The sequence below is a fragment of the Canis lupus genome, chromosome 5, assembly GCF_048164855.1.
Source record: "Canis lupus baileyi chromosome 5, mCanLup2.hap1, whole genome shotgun sequence".
NCBI lineage: Eukaryota > Metazoa > Chordata > Mammalia > Carnivora > Canidae > Canis > Canis lupus.
In genome coordinates, this window is record NC_132842.1 from 25,638,302 (window position 1) to 25,662,947 (window position 24,646).

The 24,646-nt window shown below is 48.6% G+C and overlaps 1 protein-coding gene across 20 annotated transcripts in view; it reads right to left on the reverse strand.

The window, feature by feature from the left end:
• Window positions 1–24,646, reverse strand: part of CELF2 (CUGBP Elav-like family member 2) — an 815,242-nt gene that overhangs the window by 22,862 nt on the left and 767,734 nt on the right. For all 20 annotated transcript variants that reach the window (XM_072825857.1, XM_072825847.1, XM_072825851.1 and 17 more), the window contains one exon: window positions 23,099–23,233. In XM_072825857.1, the coding sequence (XP_072681958.1) occupies window positions 23,099–23,233 (135 nt within the window). The remainder of the gene's footprint in view (window positions 1–23,098; window positions 23,234–24,646) is intronic.

Genomic DNA, 24,646 nt, shown 5'->3' on the forward strand with positions numbered 1-24,646 from the left:
TGTCTCTATGGATTTGCTTCGCCTGGATGTTGCCCGCCCCCCCTACAACTTGTGATCTTCTGTGACTGCTTCCTTCACTTAGCAAAGTGTTCTCAAGATCCATCCATGCGGCATGAGGAGGAGGCAGTACTTCATCCCTTTCCAACTGCTGAGTAATACTCCGCTGTATGGAAACACTGTATTCTGTTTATCCATTCATGAGTTGGGGACATTTTGATTGTGTTGACTTTTGGGCTAGTATGAATAATGATGCTGTGAACATCTGTATACAAACCTTTGTCTAGCCATATGCTTTCATTTCTCTTGAGTGTATATATATACACACACACCAACCCACACCCAGGAGAGAAGGATTGCAGGGTCGTATGATAAATTTATGCTTAACATTTTGAGGAACTGCCAGACTGTTCTTCAGAGCAGCTGCACTCCCTGTCCCTTTTACACTTACAGTGGCTTCTGTGAATAATATTTCAAGTATCTTACATTTGTATACAGTTGTATAGTTTTACACTCTGCTGAATTTTTCTATGCACATCACTTCACTTTATCCTGGTGATGGAGATAAAAGCTCAACCTAGGTGGTCCCTGGGTGGTTCAGCGGTTTGGCGCCTGCCTTGGGCCCAGGGTGTGATCCTGGAGACCCGGGATCGAGTCCCACATCAGGCTCTCTGCATGGAGCCTGCTTTTCCCTCCTCCTGTGTCTCTGCCTCTCTCTTTCTCTCTCTCTCTTTCCCTCCACCTGTGTCTCTGCCTCTCTGTGTCTCTCATGAGTAAATAAATAAAAAAATTTTTTTTTATAAAAAAAAAAAAGCTCAACTCTAACCAGTGCTAAAGGAAGCACCTGGCCCTTTCGAGTTGTGAAATGCAGGATGGCCAGGAACTTTATCCATCCTTCTAGAATGTTCATGTTCAGCTGCAGCTCATCCTTGTTCTGCCTTCAGAAATCACATTTAGAGCATTGGTTGAAATGTACCCTGTCTGGGATCTCTTCTGCATGGGGCCAGATCAAATGTCTAAAAAAATGAATTCCCTCCCTTGTCATATATCTGTTCACACAGGGCATTAGCTTCTGATACCTCATAATGTGTAGATATTTTCTTTGTCTTTTCAAAAGAAAATTATACATAATCCAATGTTTTTAGTCCTTTTGTATTAGGAAACTTTTCAAATACATACACAAGAGACAATAACACGACAGATTCCCGTAAAATTGGATCCATATTCTAGAATATATACTCTATTTTAAAGCAGATTTCACACTTTATGTCATCTCACCCCTATATACTTCAGTGTGCAACTGAACACAACTCTAAAAATTGTGGACATTGTCTTTAAAATCTCAAAACCATTATTACACCTCACAAAAAGAACAGTGGTTCCTTGGCTTTATTATGCGATAATATCTTATTTAGGATTTTTTCATCTGTGTGCATGAATAAGAGGGGCGTTTGTTTTCCCTTCTTGTACTGTCTTTAGTTTTCTTTTTTCTTTTTTTAAGATTTTATTTATTTATTCACGAGAGACACAGGGTGGGGGGCGGGGAGAGGCACAGAGACACAGGCAGAGGGAGAAGCAGGCTCCATGCAGGGAGCCCGACATGGGACTCGATCCCGGGTCTCCAGGATCACGCCCAGGGCTGAAGGCGGCGCTAAACTGCTAAGCCACCCAGGGATCCCCTGTCTTTAGTTTTCTAATAAATTTTGCTAACCTCGTAAAATAGAGGGTGCCCTTATTTTTGCATTTTCTGGAATAAATTGTATAAGTTTGAAATTACTTGTAACTTAAAATATTTGGGAGAGTATGCCAATAAAAATGATGTGGATTTGATATGTCTTCATGGGATCATTTTAAAATACAGATTATATTTCTTTAGTAAGTAGGATTGTTCAACTTTTTCTTTTCTAATCTGCTTTACTAAGTTAAAGCTTTTAAGGAATCTGCACATTTAAATTATCAAATTTATAGTGGCACAAAATTATTCATAATATGCTCAATAAATTTTTGAAATCTGGATTTACATTTAAGCCCCTCCCCCCTTTTTTGGCTGGCTAAGCTGTCTGTTACTGAGAGAAGTATTTGAAAAATCTTCCACTATGGTAATGTCAGTTTCTCCAGGTAAATATGGAAATTTTTTGGAATACACCTTGAAGCTATATTGCTACTTGCAGAGATGTTTGTAAATTATTCTATCTTCTGGTGCAGTAAACGTTTTGTGGTGGTCTTATTTCTACTTTTACCTTGAAATCTGTTTTTTTTTTAATGTTTAAAAAAAAAGAAAGCAACAGATTTTTTTTGTTATTTGAATGGTTTCCCTTTTGCTGTTGTTCTGCTTTTTTGTATTTCAGCTGTGTCCCTTTATGATCAATTTATAAACAAGTTTTAAAAAGTACAGTCCAAAATTTAAGTCTCTTAGTAGAAACTTTTAAATTTGTGCTATATGTCCTGCCTGTATTTTTTTCCTCTTCTTGCCTTCCTTTAGGACTATTATTACTCTTTTCACATTCCATTTTCCCCTCTACTACTTTGAAGGTAATGTATACTATTTCTTTTACATATTACCATAACAATTTTAACAGTCAAAGGTAACTTACGAAAATCAAAGGTAATCATTCCCTTTATTCCTTTGCCAGACGGCTCTCCATTTGTGTATATTTTTAGGACAGCATCTAGAGATTTTAAGTGGTTGACTTTTATAATTTTCACCACTTATGGTGGTTTTACTGGGGAAACGTTTCACAGATATCCTATTACCGTTCTAGAAGTACTTCCCAGGTATCGCTGAAAATTGTGTGAAAGTTCTTCAGGCGTTTATTACTGGTTTCGAATCAGAACACACATTAGGGATGGTTTTTACGCTTTACTCAATGGCACAGCAGTCTGGGGAGGGCGATCACATATAGACTGACCCAGATTTTAATGTATTTGTCTAAGGGAAAGAGCCCATGTAGGGGGACTTCTTTTTCCGGTAGTTAGGTGGTCTAGGTTACCAGAGAGACTGTCAGGGGAAAAAACAAAAAAACAAAACCACCACCGCCAAAATCCTAAAGTGCTTAAGAAGATATTTTTAAGAATACTGTTAATTACATCAGTAACTGGAAACTTAGTATGGAACACTTAGAAATCAAGGACTTAAGTAAAACGGGGAACCCGGAGAAGTAATAGTACATTGAAGGCAGCTTTCTCCTTAAAGGCATTTGGTGAACCAGATAAATTCTGGCTTTAGTCAAAGCATCCCAGTGCCAAAGAAATACCAGGAAGTCTAGGGCTCATCTGAACTATAGTGTCCTTTGCAAACTATAGGGAAAACTGCTTGTTTCAAAACTGAGTGCTGAGTAGGGCAGCGGTGGTTTCTCTGATAATGTTTAACAATAAGCAAGCCCTCATGTGACTTTGTAACCCAACTTTATTTTATCTGAGTAGTCAAAAACCTACATGGCTAGAACACTTAGAGTGATCCCAGGCTTGTACTCCTAGCATCTTCACAAACAAATATAAGTCATTCTTGAGAAGGCCTATTTTCATCCCAAAGAGTTCCCAGAAATAAAGTCCAAGACAGTTAAGCTGACAGAAGAAAAAAAAAGCCCACAAAATACACAAGTAAACCAAGTACCAAGAATAAGAAGCAGCAGAGACAGAGTTAGATACTATATTTAGACCTAGTAAGATTTCAGACAATTGAAGTGCATTTAATATGTCTGCAGAAATTTAAAAGGCTTTGAAAAGTGAAAAAAGCACATGATTATAAAAAATGACCAAGCATACTGATAACTGAATGAAAATCCTAGAGAGGTCCCTGGGTGGCTCAGTGAAATGCATACAACTCTTGGTTTTGATCTTAGGTCATGATCTCAGGGTTGTGAGATCAAGCCCCACACTAGGCTCCATGCTCAGTGTAGAGTCTGCTTGAGATTCTCTTCCACTCCCTCTTCCTCCCTCTCCCCCTCTGCCCCTTCCTTGGCTGATACTTTCTAAAATAAATACAATCTTAAAAAAAAGAGAAAATCCTAGAAATGAAAAATATAATAATCAAAATATAAAGTTCATTGGACACATAGGTTTAACAGCATATTAGATACAGTAGAAGAGAGAATTTAGGGAGCTGGAAGACAGATATGAGGAGTTATACATAACTGAGAAATTGAGGAAATATGAGATGTTAAAGTGCTGCAGAATAGATCTAGCATGGCTAGGTGAAGTTCAGGAAGAAAAGAGAATGGGAGAAGGCAATATGGGAAGAGTTAATGATTAAGAATTTTCCAAAACTGCTAAGATGCTCTGCCCCCCTTCAAAACCCATATATTCAGGGATTCAAGTGAATTCCAATAAAAAAAATAAAAATACATAATTAGATGCACCACAGCAAAAAACCAAAACAAAAAAATACTGCTCCCCATACACAGAACACCGAAGACAAGGAAAAGATCTTAAAAACCACCAGAGAGAAAAAAAAAATGCCTTTAATCACTGAGGTGACAATTAGACTTTTCAATATCTGGCATCTCAACAGTAATAATATAAGACAGATTAGTAAAAGCTACTGAGATAAACTGTCCACTTATAATATCCAACAAAAATATATTTTACAACTGACAAAATAAGTCAATGACACATAAAAGCTCAGACTTCTTTTAATCAACTAAATGAACCCTCACTAAATGAAGTTTTTTTGTTGGATAGACTTCAAACTAAGGGAGAAACATTTGAGATGAACAAAAACTAAAAGAATTTTCCAGCAGTCACTGTGTTATAAGAAACACTAAAGCAAGTTGTTCAGACTGAAAGCAATACTCCAGATGATAATATGAATACCTACACATACAAAACAACACCAATAAAGGTAATTATGGAGGTTCTTATAAAAGTATAATTCCATTTTTCTTTTCTTCTCTTAATAGTTTGAAAAACCAACTGCCTTAAGCAATGGTATATAATTGTATTGTTGGGCCTCTAACATATAGAAATATATATTTAAAAAAAAGAAATATATTTGACAATAAAAGCACAAAGGGAGTGGGTGGCAGAAGACAAAGCTGGCATCACAGCAAGGAAATTAAACCAGATCATAACCACAAAAAGAGGTGAGGAGAACCAGAAATGGTAAATAAAGAGGTTACAAACTCTCTAATTACATCCATATCTGCTTTCTTCTTTCTTTAAAATGTATAAAGTAATAAGTATATACTAGGTTTGTAATATATATAGACTAATATGTATATAAATAGCACAAAAAGGGGAGGAGGGGATGGAGGTATAAATAGGAGGAATGTTTCTGTATCTCACTGGCATTACTTAGATTCTTTTTTTTTTTTTCATTACTTAGATTCTAATAAGACATGTTGCCAACTGTAGAGCAACCACTCAGAAAATAAATTTTTAAAACTTGGAGGAAAATCCCTGAAGAAATTCAAACGTTATACCAGAAAATATTCACTTAATGCCAAATAAAGCCATAAAGGATACGTAAAAACAAAACAACTTGAGACACACGGAAAACGAGAAGTAAAACATCACACACACAACTGCAACCTGATAAGCACGTTGAATGTGAATGAACTAAACAATCCAGTCAAAAGGCAGGGATTGTTAGACTGGATTACAAAAAGCAAAAAAAACCAAAACCTAGATCTGCTTTTGCTGTCTATAGGAGACACACTTTAGAGTCAAAGACACAAACACGTTGAAAGTAAAAGGGCGGAAAACTATATACCACGCAAACAGCAACCACAGGAGCTGGACCGGCTCTACTAAAGTGACACAGAACAGTTTTGCAGCAGTTTGAGAGAGAATGAAAATTGGGTCAACGGCTTGCATTGCGAAGGACCTTGATATACTTCCATGAAAATCTGTGCCTGTCCTGATGAAATGCAGCAGAGAACAGCTCTCCGGCACCAGTGTGTATTGACCGGCAGAAACCCCTGATTCAGTACTCTGCTTTTCTTTAAGGCCTCAGATTCCTCATTCAGATCTAAGAGAAGGGGACGGGATAGCAAGGTGCAGGATGAGAAGGGGAAATATTCCTCAGACAGCACAGGAAATGAACATGAAGCTGACCGGGATGAGGCTTGGAGGGGAGTAAACTGAGTAACTGGATCAGAATATTCTCTGAGAAACACAAGCTGTTATTGGAAAGGCCCCCAGGCTCAGGTGCCATTCACACCAGTGACGATGATGAACAGGTGCCAAAGCACTGAGGTCAGCAACCTGGAGAAGGCTTCCTATCATCTATCAGTAAGGGACACCAGCATGTTCCCAGAAAGACTTAGGACACACGTCGTCGTGCTGCTGTGGAATATTCACCATAAGTGGGGGAGAGAAAACATAGGGCAGGGCCTTCACACCTCAATCTCTGCAACTTATAGTTTTCAGCCCTTGTCTATAGCACAGACCCCATTAGTCTCGAATCCTTTCTGCCAAGGGTGACCCCCTGGGCAGTCACCCTGCATCTCCTCTGTGGTGGCAGGAGAGGGTCATGGCAGTTGGTTAGCTTGGGCATCCCTGAGAAGGACCAGAAGGCCTTCCCAGCTTGGCCCCACAGGTACTGAAGGGTGAGGCTGTCCCTCTCAGTTGCACATCATTACAATCTCTGTCCCCCCTTTTACGGACAGGAAACCAGAGGCAAAATGGGGTTGTAGCTGAGACTTAGTGATTCCTCGTCTCCACAAGCTTCTGTTTCACCATTTTTAAGTGGAAAAAAAAAAAAAAAAAAGAACACCCAGCATAAAAGGTTGTGAAGATTGAGTGAGGTGATCTACGTAATGAACTGGGCACAGGGTCTGGTACCATTTGGAGATTTTTAGATCATCGTCGACTACTGGGTACAGACAGCTGCGGGGACACACCTTTCAGAGGATACACGTCTCCTACAACAATGAGAAGGGAGGTCAGCTCTTCTCCACTCTCAGCTGACCCAGCTTCAGTTCCAGATGACTGGACAGCCACAGGACGACCGTCGTCTTCCTCACAGCGAGTCACGGAAGAGCTTGTGCGCAGGGCCCAAGCCCCCTCCCTCTATGGGAGCCGTGCTGGGGGCTTCAGGCCATACGTGCTGCCTGCTTGCGCTCACCCGTAGACACCCAGAGCAGCAGTGAGCGTGTCAGTCACCTCCTTCTAGCTGAAGCTACACATGGTGGAAAGTGGGGAAGGAGCAGGGCAACAGAACCGGCTCATCTCCTGCTTCGTGGGTGATGTGTCACACCCTTCACCTCTAGATGGGCTTGAGGAAGAGGTGGGTTGGCCATTCTCTGCTTTGTGTGGATAATTCTCATTTATGATGACGAGCGGCAAGCTGGAAGAGTGAACTGTAGACACGTGCGCACGCACACACACACACACACACACACACACACACACACAATGCTTGTGCCCAGCGGAGGTATGGGTTGGGTGTAGTGGCCAGGAGCCAGGATGGGAGCTGGGAAATTCAGCAGGCCCATTTGGTCACCGATAATACAAACAATATGCAAATTAGAGTTCTCTTTAGGTCTTGGATTGCTATTAATTTAAAACCCCAGGAAGACAGTTGAAGTGGACCTCTTGTTATGTGGTTTGGAGCTGGTCTGAGTAGAGGGGTAGGAGAGGATGAGAGGCGTGTGGAGAGGGGACCAAGCAGGACAGTAAGACGAGTGAACAAAATAACGTGCCTTCGGATGAGAAGAGCTTTGGGCAATACTCTAAAAATTCACCCTGACAATCTCAGTTGGAAAAGATCCCTCAACTGAATACCTAGCCACCTGTAAGAATCTTTTGAACTCTAGCAAATAATCTGTTTAAAGCAAAACACCTCAACTTTGTCACATAACCAATCTCAATCATGTGCTTTAAAGCCAAATATTCAAAAAAATAAATAAAGCCAAATATTCAGCAGACACACAACAAAGGAAGAGATACCAGACATGAAAGACAGAGACACATTAAATGCCCCCCCACCCCACACCTATTTTCCTATTTCTGTGTTGGCCCACTGGCAAGGCACTGCCTTGGCTACCTGCATGCTGCCCACCTAAAATTCCCTTTGGTCTCCACCGAGAACTCCATCCTTCAGCTTCTCAATCAAATGGTCTATGGCCCACCAAAGGAACATTCTGGGAGAAGAGCAGTAAATACCTGTGGGCTCTTCGTCATCCACAGCACCTCTTATAGGAGAAGGCTGTTCCATGTGTGACCAAGCCAAGAGGAAGGCAAGTCAGGGAAGCAAGCCTGTCTTCCCTTGCTCATGCAGTGCAGGTATCACTTGTCACAGGTCACCTCTTCAGCCTGTTTTACTACTGGTTAGAAACTACAGATGAACCCAAAGAGGTTATGACTGGCCAGCTGGCCGGGAGGTAAAATGGCCATGCGACCAAAGTCCTGTGTTTATCACCTCTCATGGCAGCACAGTTCTATGTTTTCTTATGAAAAAATGTGAGTGGGGGGAGAGGGGGGCGGTGAGAGGGCAAGAGGCTGGGGTTGGGGGGGATGGGGTGGGAAAGGGAGGGTGGTGAGCACGCGCCCACTTTGACCTGGTCACGGGACGGCTTTGCTCTTCTGACCAGTTAATTCATCATTGGGAAGGCGCCAGGCTCAGTAACTTCCAGACACCTGTCCCAATCGAAGGGGGAAGATGGGCTCTTCCTCCTTGGAACCGTGCTAGATCTTGGATCAAAAATATATTGGAAGAGCTTCTCTGCCCAGGGCAAACTTCAGGTCAGAGAAGGAGGGCCTAGATCATGAGGTCCCTTGCTACGCCAGGGTAAAAGAAGGCAGGAGGGAAGTAGAGAAAACAATCCTAGGTGAGCTAGAATAACCACGGTCTAGGACCTCAGGGAACGCCAAACGCTGGCTTGCCCACCCAGCCCGGGGATTTCTCTTCCTTAATCCCCATCGACAGGGCTGACCGCCACACACATTCCTCAGTCCTGGCTGGATCTTCCAAGGCAACCCATGAACTAGACTGGGAGTCTCCTCTCCACTTTGCAGATGTGAAGCAGAGGGTCAGGCTGAGTGGGTCTGCCCCGTGCACACAGCGACAGGTGGTACAGGATGGGCGTCTCATTTGTTTTCTTTTTATGCTTATTTATTCCAGAGATAAATGCTTATTCTTATTTTCCTGAGCTTTCTAGAGAGAAAAGGCCTTTTGCTTCACTTCCCAGGAAGAAGTTCCCCCCCCCCCCGCCCGCTCTGCTATATGGATAAACTGGACCCCCACCCTTCCAGCCTCCAGCAGCCTTGATCTTCCTATTGGGAGGCAGGGTGCCCAATGTAGCTGGAGCGATGGGAGAGGAGCTGACATCCACGGGACCACGGGATTAAAACACAAGACATCAGTGGGTGCTTGATGAAGGCCTTCCTGTTCTCTGATCTCTTTCTGTTTGAATTCCTACATTACTGGAGAGGCCAGGTAAGTGTATTTGGGTCCCAGGGCTATGTCTGGAGAGAGAGACAAGAATTACTACTCTATGCTCTATGGTTCCCCCGAGAGATGTCTGTGTTCTAATTTCTGGCACTTGTGACTATGTTAGGTGACATGAGCGAGAGGGATGACAGGCTGCTATTCAGACCTTGAGATGGGGAGATTGTCCTGGATTACCCGCCTGGGTTCCTGTCAGGGGGAAGAGGGGCTCGAAAGAGCCAGAGAGGCAGCAGCGTGAGATGTACTTGCTCTGGAGACAGAGGAAGGGGCCATTTGTCGAGGAAAGTCTGCGGGACTTTCCAGAAGCTGGGAAAGCAGGGAAATGGACTCTTCCCTAGAGCTTCCCGAAAGGACTGTACCCTGTGGTCCCCTGACCTCAGCCCAGTGAGCATGCTGAGCTTCTAGACCTACACAGGGTCAAAGATTATACATTTGTGTTGTCTTGAGCCCGTGTTTGCGGCGATTTGTCACAGCAGCGATAGGAAACTCATACATTCTCCAATTCGGCTTCACCAGGAATAAAGCGAATCGTGGTGGGAGCTGGCATCTATGGAGGGCTTACGCCGTGCCAGCCTTTGTTCTAAGCACTTCACGTGTAGTAGCTCCTTGAATTGTTTGCAGTTATCTTACGAGGCAAAGTCACTGGTGGAAGGTCACACACAGCTATGGGTTGGAAAGCCAGGATTTAACCCAGCTCCCTGGTTCCGGAAAGTTAACATTCTGCTGATATAAACTTAAATGCCTATTTTGCATCTTGCATCTCTGTGTGGCCGCGACTGAGATCTATTTACAGAAGCAATGAACTCGCAGTCATTCAGACTCCCCGTTGGTCCTAGGGCTCCGGCCCTGCCATCTCTAAGACCTCGGGCAATCCCTAAACTTAGCTGAGCTTCAGGATGATCCTTAACACGGGAATACCGTGACCCACCCTGAGAAGTGACGTGACCATCAAATGGTCAAATGAGGTGGCCCTGATGTCTGGCACACAGCAGGTGACTGAGAAACACTGATGATGATCTACACTCCGAGGCTGAGAATCTGGTCATCCTGTCCTCCGATTCACACAGATTCGACACCTCCCCATACAGAGGCAAGAGAGTACTCGGGGGACAGCTGGCCTCCTAGCCTGGATGGCTGGTCTTGTCGTCGGGCACCTCAGCCCATGTGTACGCTCCTGAGAGTGAGGAAGAGGGTGATCAGGCCTGCCAGGCACGCTGATGAGAAAAACAGTGGACACAGAGGTCAAACTCAGCCCAGGGAGGAGAAGACTACGGGAAGAGCTGGTGTTGGGGGCTGACATCAGAAAGATAGCTTCTGTAGCTCAGGAGACCAAAATGAGGACCCCCGGGTGAAGGCCTCAAGGGGGCAGGTACAGCCGAGGAGAAGAGTCTGTGGATCGCAAGTGGCCTCAGTAGCATGTCCTCCCCGCTGTGGAACCATGAACGCCAAGGCCACCAGGCGGCCCCTGAGCCTACACTTGATGGATCTGGAGGTCCAGTCGCCCAGCTTTGGAAAAGTCCTTACGGTTTCTACTAGTGCCAAACCCATGCTGGCTGCATCTCCTGGCAGAGAAAACCCCCAGGCCTCCAAGCAGGAAGAAGTCGGAGGCAGCACTTTGGCGAAGGTTCCCACTGGCACTGCCCACAGCGTAACTGGACGTGAAGACCCCAGGCCGGGATCCATACCCACAGAAGCCCGAGCCCGGTCAAGCCTAAGACACAACGCACCTTGTACTTCCCCTTTCCCGCCCACGGAGCACGGCTGGCCCGAGTCCTAAACGGCTCCACCACAGAGAAAACAACACGGGGAGAAGCCCAGACTTGGGGTGGCAAGTGTCCGCCCCGTGGCCCCGGGGCTGCTGAGCTGCTCTGCCGGCCACTTGGGGGGAGCTCAGCTGTCTGCCGGAGGCCGAGACCACGCTGCCCTTTGAGGACCTGTGCCCATGCACACATTTAAAGGAGAAATTCACTTTTTAAAGATTACAGTCTAGGACCCCCTGAACTACAGTCGCCTGGAGGTTACCTCGGGGCCCCTGCACCAGAATTTCTGGGTGCGGGGCCTGGGACTTGATTTAGCACGCCCTCCTGGTGTATCTCCTGTTCACTAATGTGTGAGAGCCACTGGTCTCAGAGGCGCCCCAAGTGCCGTGGCACCCGACTCCACCAGGCGGGGTGTGGAATGTCTGGGGCCGGAGAAGGTGGGAGGTTCTAGGGGAGGTAAGGTTGGGCTTGTGATAGGAAGGGAGCAGGTGCTGGGAGGCACAGAACCTGGAGTGAAAAAAAAAAAAAATCTCAGGCTACTGAGTTACGGTTCTATCTTCCATATGGAAAAAAAAAAATTCCCACCAGCAGGTACACTTGGTTAATGAGGAGCTGTGCCTAATTTCCTAGAGCCTGACACATACCAGGCATCAAATATTTGCTGAATGAATACATGAAAGGGATCCTGAAGCCTGAGACAGGCACACTGGAGGCCGTGTCCACTTTCCCATGGGACAAGGCCAAGGGGAGCCCATTGCACCCTACGCTGTGCCTCACAGGGGGCCCCCAAGGCCACAGCAGAGCTGGGGGCTATGGATCTCCCCAAACTCCTCCTGGTTGCTCACAGGCCACAGTGTGGCTATTTTAAAAAAAGAGAATGGACAAAGCCATTGCCGCCTCATCACCAACGTAACTCCCACGTAGGAGGCGGTGGCCAAGCTGGCACCCTGGGGGCCTCCTCAGTGGCGGCGGGGCGGGCACAGGGCCCAGGCCAAGAGCAGCCTGGCACCTCCCCTCCCCTGCAGGGACACAGGTAAACGCTGCTGGAAGGTGGGAGGAAGACTGAGAGTCCTAGTCTGGGGTGATGTGGCTATTCCTCTGCCCTTTTACAGATTCCAGACCCAGAGGGAGCGGTAGTAGGGCGAGGGGGTCTCTCCCACTTACCGCTTCCCCTCTTACAACGTCCCCCCCACCCGATCGCTGCCCCTTTCTCCTCGTCTGCTGTCCGTGTCTGGCTCACACCTACCCCAGAAACGAGCAAGCTAACTAGGATCCTGGTGCCTCAGTTTCCCCACGTTATCCACCCTCCCTCTGCCCTTGGACGGTGAGAGATTTCTCTTTGAGCCACAGCAGAACAACGTTAACGGCAGATGAACACTCGGATGGTGAAAGCACAGTGACTTTGTGCTTTAGAAAATACCTGCGAACAGCAAACCATCTACACTGACCAAATGTACTGAGGACCCAGAGCCCGTGGTTGCCTTTCCGTCCCAAACAAGCTCTGACTCTGTCGCAGGCGCAGGGGAGGCCACGAGGAGGCACAGTAATGGGGCCAGGATGCCAGCCCTGTCGTTATCAGCTGCTCACAAGCCTGGGGCATTCCCACAACACCGGGTGTCTTGGGGGGGCAGTGACTCCATGGGAACTGGGCTTCCGATTTTAGTTGATTTCCTGCAAGGTTTTTTTGGGGCGGGGGTGGGGAGAGAGGGACGACAGGGTAGGAGGAGGCTGATTATCTCAGAAGCTGGGGTTAGAGGGGTGCCCGGGTGGCTCAGCAGTTGGGCGGCTGCCTTTGGCTCAGGCCATGACCCTGGGGTCCTGGGATCGAGTCCTGCATCGGGCTCCCCGCAGGGAAGCCTGCTTCTCCCTCTGCCTTTACTTTAGTGTTGTCTTTTTTTGGTTTGTTTTTAAAAGTGAAAGTGTGCATTTCTACGTACATATTAACCTCAATATTTCAGTAAAAGTGAATAATTCCACTTCACAACTGAGAAAACTATTAAATAAAGATGAAATGACTTGCTCCAAAACAACTCTTGGTCAAGATGTCCACATATCCTAGGAAAGAAAATGAAACTGTAACTTCTCTAGAACATTCTCCAGATTGCCTCCTTTTTAAACCTCTGCCCTGGGTGTGACCTTTTTTGTTTCTAGCACTACACACTTAAATTATTATTATTATTATTATTATTATTATTATTATTATTATTATTATTTAGGATTTTATTTATTCATGAGAGAGAGAGAGAGAGAGAGAGAGAGAGAGGCAGAGACAGGCAGAGGGAGAAGCAGCTCCCTGCGGGGAGCCTGATGTGGGACTCGATCCCGGGACCCCGGGGTGATGCCCCGAGCCGAAGGCAGACGCTCCACCACTGAGCCACCCAGATGCCCTCAATATTGAAATTCTGAACCTACATGTGCTGTGACTACCCTTCTGCTCGCAGTTCCCTGCATGCAGACTGATCCTGGCCTGTGCCTGCTAGTGTCTCACGGGGGAAGACGGAGTTCCCTCTTCCGAGGCTCTCCCATCCCTGCACGCCACGCCCTGTCATGCACGCCCATATGCACACGGCAGGGGTCCCCCTCCCAGCTGGTGACAGAGCTGCCACAGGCCACCCACTGGGAGGGTCGATTCCGGCCCTCCGACCACCTTGTGCCCAGCCCATCCGTTTCGCTTCCCTTTGGCCTCCTCTCTCTTTCATTTTGGCTCCTCTTTAGCTGAGAAATACGTTTAGGTTTTCTCCGTCTTCACACCTCCTGACCCTTGTACTTTTATAGACGTCTCCTCAATCACGGAGTTGCATGAACATAGCACACCTACGTGTGGGATTCTCACCTATGGCCCCACGCTCCTCCCCTCGCACGGCCTCCAGGGCTGTGGCATCTACTCCACAGCAGGGGCCAGGCCATGCAAGGTGGGGACCCGCCTGCCCAGCTGCTAACTTCGAACAGAGGGCTCTGTGCTCTCACTGCCATCCCCTTCCCGCCTGAAACTCCTGTGGCCTGGCTCCGCGCTCCCCGCGGCCACCACGTGGCTCCTCTGGCCTGCCCGCACATGCCGTCCTCGGCCAGCGCGCTGCACGCAGCCTCCTCCTCGGCTCTGTCTGGCGGTGGTCACTTGATGCTCTCACCCACCCCCACACTTCAATCCGTCCCCCCACCTCTGTTGCCAACTCCCCAGCTGCCCTTCTAGCTCTAAGCTCCACGACAAACTCGGCGGCCACATGGCGGACGCTCGGTGGACGTGATCACATGTGTGCCTCGGCTCAGCACGTGCAAAATCGACCCATCACCTGCCACGAGCTTTGCCTGCTCCTTCCTGCCTCCCTTCTCTACGGATCGAAATGCCGGGCCCCACATGCAACACGCGTCTTCCACCTCCAGCTCCTCGTTCCCGTCCTCACGCACATCTGCTCAGCAAGGCAAGTCCCGTGGTGGACTTTTTTGTGCTCAAAGTCCTGCCTTCAAGAGAAAGTTCTGGCTCCTTACCCTCGGCATTCAGGGCCCCTCCCTGGCCCTGATTTCCCATCCGTCTAATGTTTGCGAACAAGGAGATGAGTTTCCAGTGGCTGGCTAAATCATTTTCCAGCATTTTCTCACATTTGGGCACATTTGGCAGACCTTCGATTCTTTTTCGGCATCTCAAAATCCTAACTTGTCTTAAAGTTTGGGCTCAAATGTCAGCTGTTCTATCACAGATTTCCCCCACCCCCTCAGGACAGAACGTCTCCTGTCCCCAACACCTCGTACCTGCTTTAACTGACTTTGCGCTTCTCAACCAGATGGATCTGATGGGTGCATTCTGCTTACTTTTTGCACATTGCCCCTACATCTAGTCCATAGCAGCTCATGGGATCCAAGCACCTAGGAACTAAATGTTCCTACATTGTTGCTTTCAAGTATTAAAAGATACACCTTAGATCCTAAACCTCTGGGAAGCGTGACTAGCAACATTCGTTGGCAACAGTTGGCCGGAAAGGTTTTCTCACCTGTAACGTAAAAAGCAATTAAGCGACCCATGCATGCTTCTTACCAGTGTTGGCAGCAGTAACATGGCGGCAGCCCAGGTAGTCTCCCCCAGGTAGTTGGGGGAGAGGAGACTCTCCTTGTGTCATGCAGAAAACACACCTCTGAGCTGGTACGCATATCACGAAGGCATCTGATGCCACACGACGTCAGAGGCCGTGCCACTAATACTTGGCACAGCAGACTCCAGAACCACTGCAAGCCAACATACAAAGAACAGGGGCCCACATCTGAAAAATCTTAAAAAGCGGCCCCAAAACAAGGCACGAGCACAACACAGAGTGGCAAGTGGGTGACGGCCCTGGGAAGGCACATGGGGCCTGTCCACCCCGGGACGATGGGCACAGGAAAAATGGGCTGGTGTCTCTGCGGAGAGGGGGTGACCCATAAATGCCTCTGCCCCCTGGCTGGGCAGCTTTATGAGGCTTTAGATGGGCTCAGGGCTGTCAAGAGACTGTAGTGTGCTCCAGGCCAGGGGCTCCCCGTCAGCCGTGTGGCTGCCCATCTGCCTCGCCATGTGTTCCAATGGCAGGAGTGGCTCTCTGGCAGATTAGGACACAGGGATGACTTAGGGAAGCGGCCGCCGGTCCGCCTCTGTGGCCCAACAGGCTTCCCATTTCCTGGATGGTAAGTGAGATGTAAGGTAAAATTCCACATCAAGACGCCGGCACACGCGCGGAGCCCAGCGACACTCTCCTGGGTTGGGACATATCTGCGTGGTGGTGGTTGCTATTGTGATTTGTTTTTAAACCCTAGAAGTAGGATGATCAATGCCAAACAAATCAAGAATCACGTACTAGAAAGACCACTAACTAATCCCCCCACCCCACACACAAGAGTAGGTCTTGAATGCCTAAGAACTTTGGAAATAACTTGGTTCTCCTGAAATGTTTCCGTTGAGAGGCCACGGAGCAGACGTGCAGGTACACCTCTCACTGTGACTCGCTTCACTCCCATTCTCAGAACTTCGTGCTAAATGTGCAAACAGTGGCAAAGCTTACAGAGGAGGGAGAGAGCAGAGGAAGAAGATCCCCGCCCCCCCTTCCCCACTTTGGCCTCATTCACGAAATTTTGATAGAACATAAACAAAAGCATTGGTTTGGGTTTTTTTTAAAGGGTGTCAAAGTTACAGTTCATAGTCCAGGGCTCACCAGATCATTTGACTTTGGTGGAGATGCGGCTTTTTGAAAAGCTACGGCTAGGATAGAAACGACACGAGGGGGGTCCCTGGTTGGCTCAGCGGTTTAGCGCCCACCTTCAGTCCAGGGTATGATCCTGGAGACCCGGGATCGAGTCCTGTATCGGGTTTCCTGCGTGGAGCCTGCTTCTCCCTCTGCTTCTGTCTCTGCCTCTCTCTCTCTCTCTCATGAATAAATAAAAAAAAAATTAAAATAAAATCTTTAAAACAAACAAAAGCAAAACAAAACAAAACAAACTCCACGAGGGTGCGGATTTTTGTCCGCTTCGTCCACTGACGGGTTTCAAGCGCCTAGCCCAGTCCCGGGCGCACAGGAGATGCTCAGCAAATACGTGCGGACTGAATGAAAAAAATACGTCCCGAAATCATAGTCACTAACTATGATGACATTTTATTTTTGGAGCTTTTACATCATGTTCAATTCCATTCACGTCAATGAAAATAAGGCGAGCCCGGTAATGTCAAGAACAAGTTAACACACGGAACCCTTCTCAAAGGAAAAAAAATGTTGAGACTTGCAGGAAGTGAGCAAAGAATGGAACTGCCAGTTCTTTCTGTAGCAATAGGGTGTGAAGCTGTTTGATCCAACCCCACAGATAAATAGCTAATTTTAACGACCTTCCCATTGAAACACTTAAAAAGTGTAGCTAATGACAGGGAAAAACTGAGTGTTTTGAGACTTTTCTCTGGTAATAAGCAGTGGAAAAAGAGGAGCGTCCAGAGAAAGACGGGGGCGGGGGGGGGGGCGGTCAGAGACGCAGGTCAAAGCTGAGTACAGCGGAGGTGAGAGCATCCAGGCAGCGGACCGGGCCCTTGCCTTAGCTGACCGGCGCCGGCACGCGGAGGGCGCTGTGCTCCCCGTGAGGCACCCAGGCTTCAGGGGTGCTCGCTGGGGAGGATCTTTCTAGAGCCCACACTGGAGTAGATGGTTCCTTTCAAAATGAAATGCCTTTATTTGACTCCAGACTCTCACATCTGTATCGTGACATCAGAACATTTTGAAAGCCAATCTAGGTAAAATGATTAAACACCTGCTTTATGGGGTTTTGTACTAACCTAAACTAGCATGACTCATCCTTCAGGAACCTGTCAGACCGGAATACGCATCCGTAAGGTGTGGCTGGTTTTTGGATTGCTGGAGCCCAGGATCCCGGGTCGAAGGTGGCTGTGAGGACCCTGTCACTCGTCACCAGGGCGGAGCCAGGTCCCTTCTCAGAGATGTGCGCACTGTCCCAGGCCCAACAGAAGCTTCTAAAACACCTGTCCTAAAACACTGACACGTGGCTACTCGAGTGAATTAGAAACCATCCGAGGGCCTGTGATGTACTGTTCCAAAAGCAAGGGGCATGACCGGTAAATAAACTGTTCCTACTTCGAGTGAACTGACTATTGAGACAGTGAGAGACAAGGCAGGTGCTCAAACCACCATCCTACAGAAGAAAAATACTTGTTCTAGTAGAAGTATGATGACTGTACCTGGGTAGCCCATCAGGGTAGATGGCATTTCTAGAAGCCTCTTCCCAGCTGGACGCTGCAGCTTGCCCTCCATTTCCACCCACAAGGAGCATCTAAGGGAGCTCAGGCTTCGAACCTGTCAAGTATTTATGCTACAACTGTAATGCGGAAGCACTTAATTCTTCCTGGGAGGCTTCCTGGTGGAGGGGACATTTGCCCTGATTCTTAAAAGTATTAGAGTATTAAAAGCAATTTTTATCAATTACTGTGAAACTTTTTTTTTTTACTGCAGCTTTATTCACGTAGTATACAAACTACACCTTTTACCAAGTGCATTAAGAACGCCAGACTTAAACCCACATATTAATCTCCCCAAGCGCTGACGCCGCAGTAAATTAGCGACACAGGAGTTTCAGAGGAGGAAACAGGCGAAGGCCCTACAGGCCGAGAAGCCAACAGGAACAAAGGCCCATAGCCTGTTTGGAGAGGATGGAGAAGTGCCTGATGCAGCTGGAGGGGAGCTGGAGGCGGGGCGGGGTGGGGTGACGGCCAGAAGTGTAGAGGGAGCCTGGGGAGCACCCAGAACGCCGCGCCAAGCGGCCTCTTGGACTCTGGGCGGTGCCGAACCGCATGGCAAGTCTGGCCAACCTGTCTTGTTTCGCCATCAGTGTGCAAAGTGGACGGAGGGCGAGAGTGGATGTGGAGGCTGTTGTGACGGCACGGGGGAGTGTCGACTGCGAGGGCAAAGCAGGATGCTCCAGAGAAGGCACCAGAACTGCCTGGATGTGTGGCGGAGAAACACAAGCTACCTAGACCTGGTATAAAGTGGCTGAGGGAAGGTGACATGAGCCACGTGGCGGGGACAGAGGGCAGGAGGGAAGCACTGCTTTGGGGACGAAGCTTCTTTTCAGGCTTCCCAAGTTGTGGGACCAGAGGGGCAGCCTCGGGGGGTGGGGGGGTAGCCTCTCCCAGCACCTGCTGTCCATCTGTCCCTCTCCTGGCTCCATCACACTCCACCCTGGTGCTCCTGTCCCGTGTGTGACGGCTCGGGTGGGGGGACTGTGGGGCCCACTCACACCTCTGCACATGACACGGGTCCCCGGAGGGCACACGTGCAGATACACATACAGGCACATGACAGCCTCTGGGGTGACCCTGAGGATGACTCCCGGCCTCCCCCTCTGCTTTTCCCCACCACTGGCTGGCTGCCCTAGTGACAGGAGTGTGTGACGCTGAAGGTAACCCCTCACTGGTCCTTCCTACCTGGCGACCCCACATGAAAACAGCCCCAGGCTCCGTGAACCTCCAACAGCTCCCTAAGGAGGGGCCACTGTTTCCCTGGGACTGCACCTGTCACAGCCTTCAAGGACGCAAGCAACCTCTCCAACATGGGCAGGAAAAAATACTGCTAGGATTTGAAGGGAGAAGGCTTTGAAAAGCCAACAGTGGGAATGGAAAAAATCCTCCCCAACATTTGGAAATTCCTTATGTTATCAAAAGAAATTATCTATTATCCTGAAGTGTGTACTTGATTGAGTGCACTTACAGAAGCATTTGGAGAATTTTAAAACATCTTAAAAAAAAAAAAACAATAACAGAAGGTGGTCAGTGGAATAATGTGGTACATGAACGTGGTATGACGTTTGAGGGAGAAAATGCTGAAGACGTGCGCCCGTGCGGTAATAATCACGCTCCCTCCCAAGCTCTCAGGATCACGGGGAATAAACAACAAATCCACGAGCTGGAGAGAAGACAAATATTGTCATCTTTCTTTAAGACCTCACTGCACACCTTGTAGACAATTTCCTTTTTATACCAACACAGAGACACATTCCTCAAACACAGGTTCAGAATTTGGAGAAGAAATGACCCAAGAATTAATTAACTAAATAGGAGAATGAGGTAAACAAAGGAAAAATTATCATATCAAAATAAAAGACAAGAAACACGATTAAATTAATCTTCAAAAGACCTGTGAGAAACCCATAAAAGGCGTAATATGCATTTACCTGGTTTTTATTCTTTCATGATTTAATTTCTAATTTTATTCACTACCATCTGATAATTGCACGAAACACTTATTCTAACCATGGGCAATTTAAAACTATTTTAATTTTTATTTCAAGGCCATGAGACAAAGGAACCTATTTATTGCCTAAGGGTTTTTTTTTAACAAAAATTAAAGCTTAATCTTTCATGTTTTAAAGCATAGACTGTTTAAAATCATTTCTAATAATGCTTTAGGGAGACTACGCCTGCGTATGCAAAATTGAAATGATAAATTTACAATTATTAAAAAAAATTAATGGTTTGGGGGATTGAATTGTCCCTTTCCTTTCAAGACAGACTGTTCTGAAGTGTAGGGGGCATCTTTAAAAATGGGGTAAAGCCGGGGCTTGTGGGGAGCCACGTGATGGTTCATCAGCGCATCTCACAGGTGGGCTGGACTCGCTACCGGGACCACAATGGCAGGTCCCGCTTTTTATTATTTAAAAACAAATAATGGCATTGGCCTTGGGAACCCCTTCATAGGAAATTGCTCTGATGAAGTGGAGGGGCACGAATTCCACCAACCACATCTTCCATGAACTTTGAACAAGTCCCCGATGGAAATTAGACAAATAATTTACTTTCACTTAAATACCAGATATATATATATTTTTAAGTTAACGTTTAAGAAAAATAATTGCAACGTGGATTTAGAATCATTGCTGCACTTCAGGATTCTAATGAAATACGTTCAGCTCTTATGCAAAAGCTCAACAGAGGGGAGCAAAGCCACTTTCAGTGGTTCCTCCGCAGAATTCCTCTTTGAGAGCAGAGGCTAAGGACGCTTTGCTATGGGGGCGGGGGGAGGAAAGTAGGTCTCGGGACACATTTCCCCTTCTAGGAAGAGCTCAGGAAAAACCTGGGAGTGGTTAAATGTGTCTGAAGTTCCTTCAACATGCAGGCCATCATCGTCAGCTGTCTGAGAAGCGCCCCCCCCGCCCCACCTCGGGGAAGAAGCTCACAACATATTTGAGCCGCTGACCCTACGGGACGGGATGCTCGGGGATCCAGGCCTGCAGCAGGGGCCTCCCCCCGCCATCCATGTGGCCTCCGTGTCCCTTTCCTCGCCGTCATATGGTGTCTAGTGTGTCCTCACAGCACCGCCGGGCCCATACGGGGCTCTGACTCACTTACTATCTGAGACCCCCCAACCCGGTGAGAGGTGCGGGGCAGCAGGGGCACGTCTGTGCTGCCCGGGGTCCTCCCTGCTCCTCACCCCGACACGCAGGCCAGCGCCTGACCCCACCTTCTCTACCAACCCCTCTGTCTACACCGACCGGCTCGTGTCCCATTTGCACTTGGCTGCTTAAACCACCAAGTCTTCTTTTAAAGAATGAGACATCCAAATATTAGTTCCGAGTCCCCAGAGCCAAGGCACATTCCAGCCCAAATATCACATATTCTAAGAAAATCACATGAGCTCTCACACACAAGCCACAGGCCACATATCATTAGCCCAAATGCCCACTTAGGATAATGGCCCGTCTCTGGAATGACAGGACAATTTTTTATGTCGCTATGGCACTAAATATATCAAAGGCAAAGTCTTTAAGGGCTGGTGGTCCAAATTGGGCTAAATGGCCCCTTGGCCCTTAAGGAAAAGTTTTCTTTTTTTGCCTCCACTTTATTGCCCATGACGTGATCAGTTTCTTCTGGTTCCTCTTAATAAAAGGAAGAGAGGGTGAAGGCCAAGGTTGGAAAAATTATAATAATTCACTTTTGCCAAATAAAGCTAACATTGTTTTTTGTTTGTTTTTTTAAACAGCTAATCCTCTTTATTTTTACGTAAGCAAATAGAAAGCATCCAGACTGTCCATGACTCACAGCTTTTTTTCTCTCCAGGTAAAAGAGAGTAAAAAATATCAGCTTCTGACGAAAGACACAGTAAAATGCGCACACGATACTTTGTGCTCCTTTAATGGAATCTCTCCATAGACCTCACAGGGGAGAGAAACATCCTTATTTAAGGAAAGACTTTCAACCTGGTTTATAAAACAGGTAAATCAGCGAGGTCAAATGTTTAATTTGCTTTTAAGAAAAGTCACTACTATTTTCATGGAGGGGGGAGGGTGGGAGTTGATGTCAAAGATGTCTTTTTCTTAAACAGGGTCACCGAAGGATTTATTTAAATAACGAGTGTATATTGTGTTAGTGTTATGACCTAATATGCTGGAAAAAAAAAAAAAGGCGGAAAGTTGATTTTTTTGGAAATACCACGTAGGGCACCAAATGAGGCCCGCAGATAGCGACGGTACATTTCGGAAGGTATCTTAGAGAACGAAGTTACCGCACCTCTGTGCTGCTGCTGGGCCGGGGCGGGGGGTGCGAAGGGGGGGACGGCACGTGGACGACGATCCCCTGCTGCCTCCCCTGCGTGTCCCTGCAGACCAGCCTCCAAGACCGTGTGCGACACCCAGCGTGTCATCTACGAGCCACGGGCCGTGGCCCTCACGAGCCCTAGGAGAGCGGCCTGCCCTGTGCCCTGATTCCTTTGGGGTTTCCTGAAAGTGAGCCCCGAGCTAACCCTCCCGAGTTTTGTGGACACCGACCACGTTCCGGGCAGAGCCTGCGGAGGCCTGGGGGTCTGCAGAGCTCGGGGGGAGCCCGGGAGCACCGCCGTCCTCCTCCGCGCACCCGGGGTGGGCAGGGGCGCTCATCTCTCAAGATCTAGAAAATTCAGGGAGGAAGGAAAGCCAGCAAAACAGTTTTTAAGACCCAGATCGTGGTATCCAAGCAACCACATTATGTCTGGCTCGGATGAAAAGAAAAATGGCATCTGCTTTTGAATAAAGCGGCAACAGTTCAGAGGAGAAAGACTTTAAACGGCGTCGCCCAGAAGGCGACCCGGAGCCACCACGAGGATGGGCCTCCCTAGACAGTGGCTTCTGAAAGCACGCGGGTGCGCAGGCCGGGGCTGCCGTGGAGCAGGCCCGCTGCACCCCCAGGGCCCCGGGGGGTCAGCAGGGGTTCCTGGATGGCCACGACGGAGACAGCAGAACAAACAGGGGCACCGGCGCCCACCGGACAGCGTGGCTGGGACGAGGTGAGCGGGGACGGTCACCAGCACGGTGGACCCCGTCTTCCTCGGAAAATCAGACACACAGGCACTCAGGCCTGGTGTCCTCAAGGACCTTTACACGGACCCAACGCCCCCCGGCACCGACGACACCTGCTGCCCCCCCCCCCCCCACTATGTCCCCAGAGGGAAGACAGCAGCCCCCTTACCGGGACTGGTGAGGGCTCCCAGGGCGCTGCTCGTGGTGGACAGAGGGTTTGCATTGGTGGTGGTGGCTGAGGTCTGGGCCGCGGCTGCGGCCGCCGCCAGCGTTGCCAGGTTCTGCAGCTGCAGAGCATTCATGCCTGCGGAGGGAAGAGAGTTGCCATGTTAGCAAGGGGCTGGCGCGGCCGCGCTCTGGACCCCGGGTGGGCCCGGTGCCCCCCATCTGTCCTCCCCCTGGAAGCGGCAGACAGGGAGACCGTGCGTGTGCACTGGCCATGGCAGGGCTCGGCGGGCCCCCGGCGGCCACGACCCTTATGAGCTCCTGCTCCCAACCCCAAGTGCATGGGGCCCCGGCTCGGCCCCCCACAGCTGTGCGATCGGGGCCGCTGCTCCCCGCCCTCGTTTCCTGCACGGCCGTGTCCCGCCAAGGGCAGATGACACCTGACGAAGGACACGAGCCGCGCAGCACAATGATGGGCGCAGGGTCGAACCCGGGGAGTCCTCCGGACCCTGCCGCTGCGACGGCCATCGCTGTCCTCTCCCCAGGCCTGCTGTAAACGTGAACTCTAAAACGGGCCCACGGGGGGCCCACGTAACATCCGATGAATGCAAAAAATACAAAAAAAAAAAAAAAAAGAATGAATAAAAATGGCAATGCTGTCATATTTTTATTTGTGAAGTGCTTGTGTTTGCATTTTTGTGTTCTGGAGAAGGGCCACGTTTAGCTGGCACGTATCTGGCTACTGAAGACTGAGAAAGGAGGCAGAAGGAAGGGAAACTGCAAGAAGGCGAGGGTGGGAGCAGCGGAGACGTGGGGGTGGCACCTGTCCGGGGGGGGGGTCGGGGGGGCCGGCGTCGCCTCCCCACCTCAGTTTCTCAACCCGAGGGGCTCTGAACGCTCAGTCTTTCTCCATCATTCACTTCACACTAAAGTACATCCCAGAAGCAGGAAACCATGGTTCTCTCCCTCGACGGATGAACTTTACGCACAAAGACACTAGAGTTAAGTGATCCGCTTAATTCTACCTTCTTCTCATGTCTCAAATCCAGGTAATTAAAAAATGCCTACTGAGCAAATTCAACCTGCTTTGGAGAGACTGGCGGGATCACGGCTTCCTTCTAGGCCGGGGCGGTGGGCAGAGGGGTAGAGAACGTTCTGGCTCCGCGCAGGCTGCTGGGCGCCCCGGCCTGTCCCTCCGGCCGGCTGCCGCGGTCACGACTTGCTCCGACTCGGAGCTCCTGATGTCTCTGCTGCAAAACGGCTCCTCGTTTAGCTCCAAACGACAACTCTGCCTTCTTCCGGAGACCCCCAGCCTTCTCGGCTCGGGATGAAAGCCAAACACCTGTTTCTCCAAATCCACCTGGGGCGCAAGTATTTGCGGGGTCCCGCTCACTTCTGCAAGGAAAGCGCAGACGTCGGCAGCCTCGTTTGCTCCCCTTGGTGCAAACCGGGAACCAACTCTCTCTGCCCTTCCCCATGATCGAGGTCACACGGGGTCACGTGTGCGAGAACATGGGACTTGAGGAAGCTTGGTCTTGGGTTTCTGGGGGGT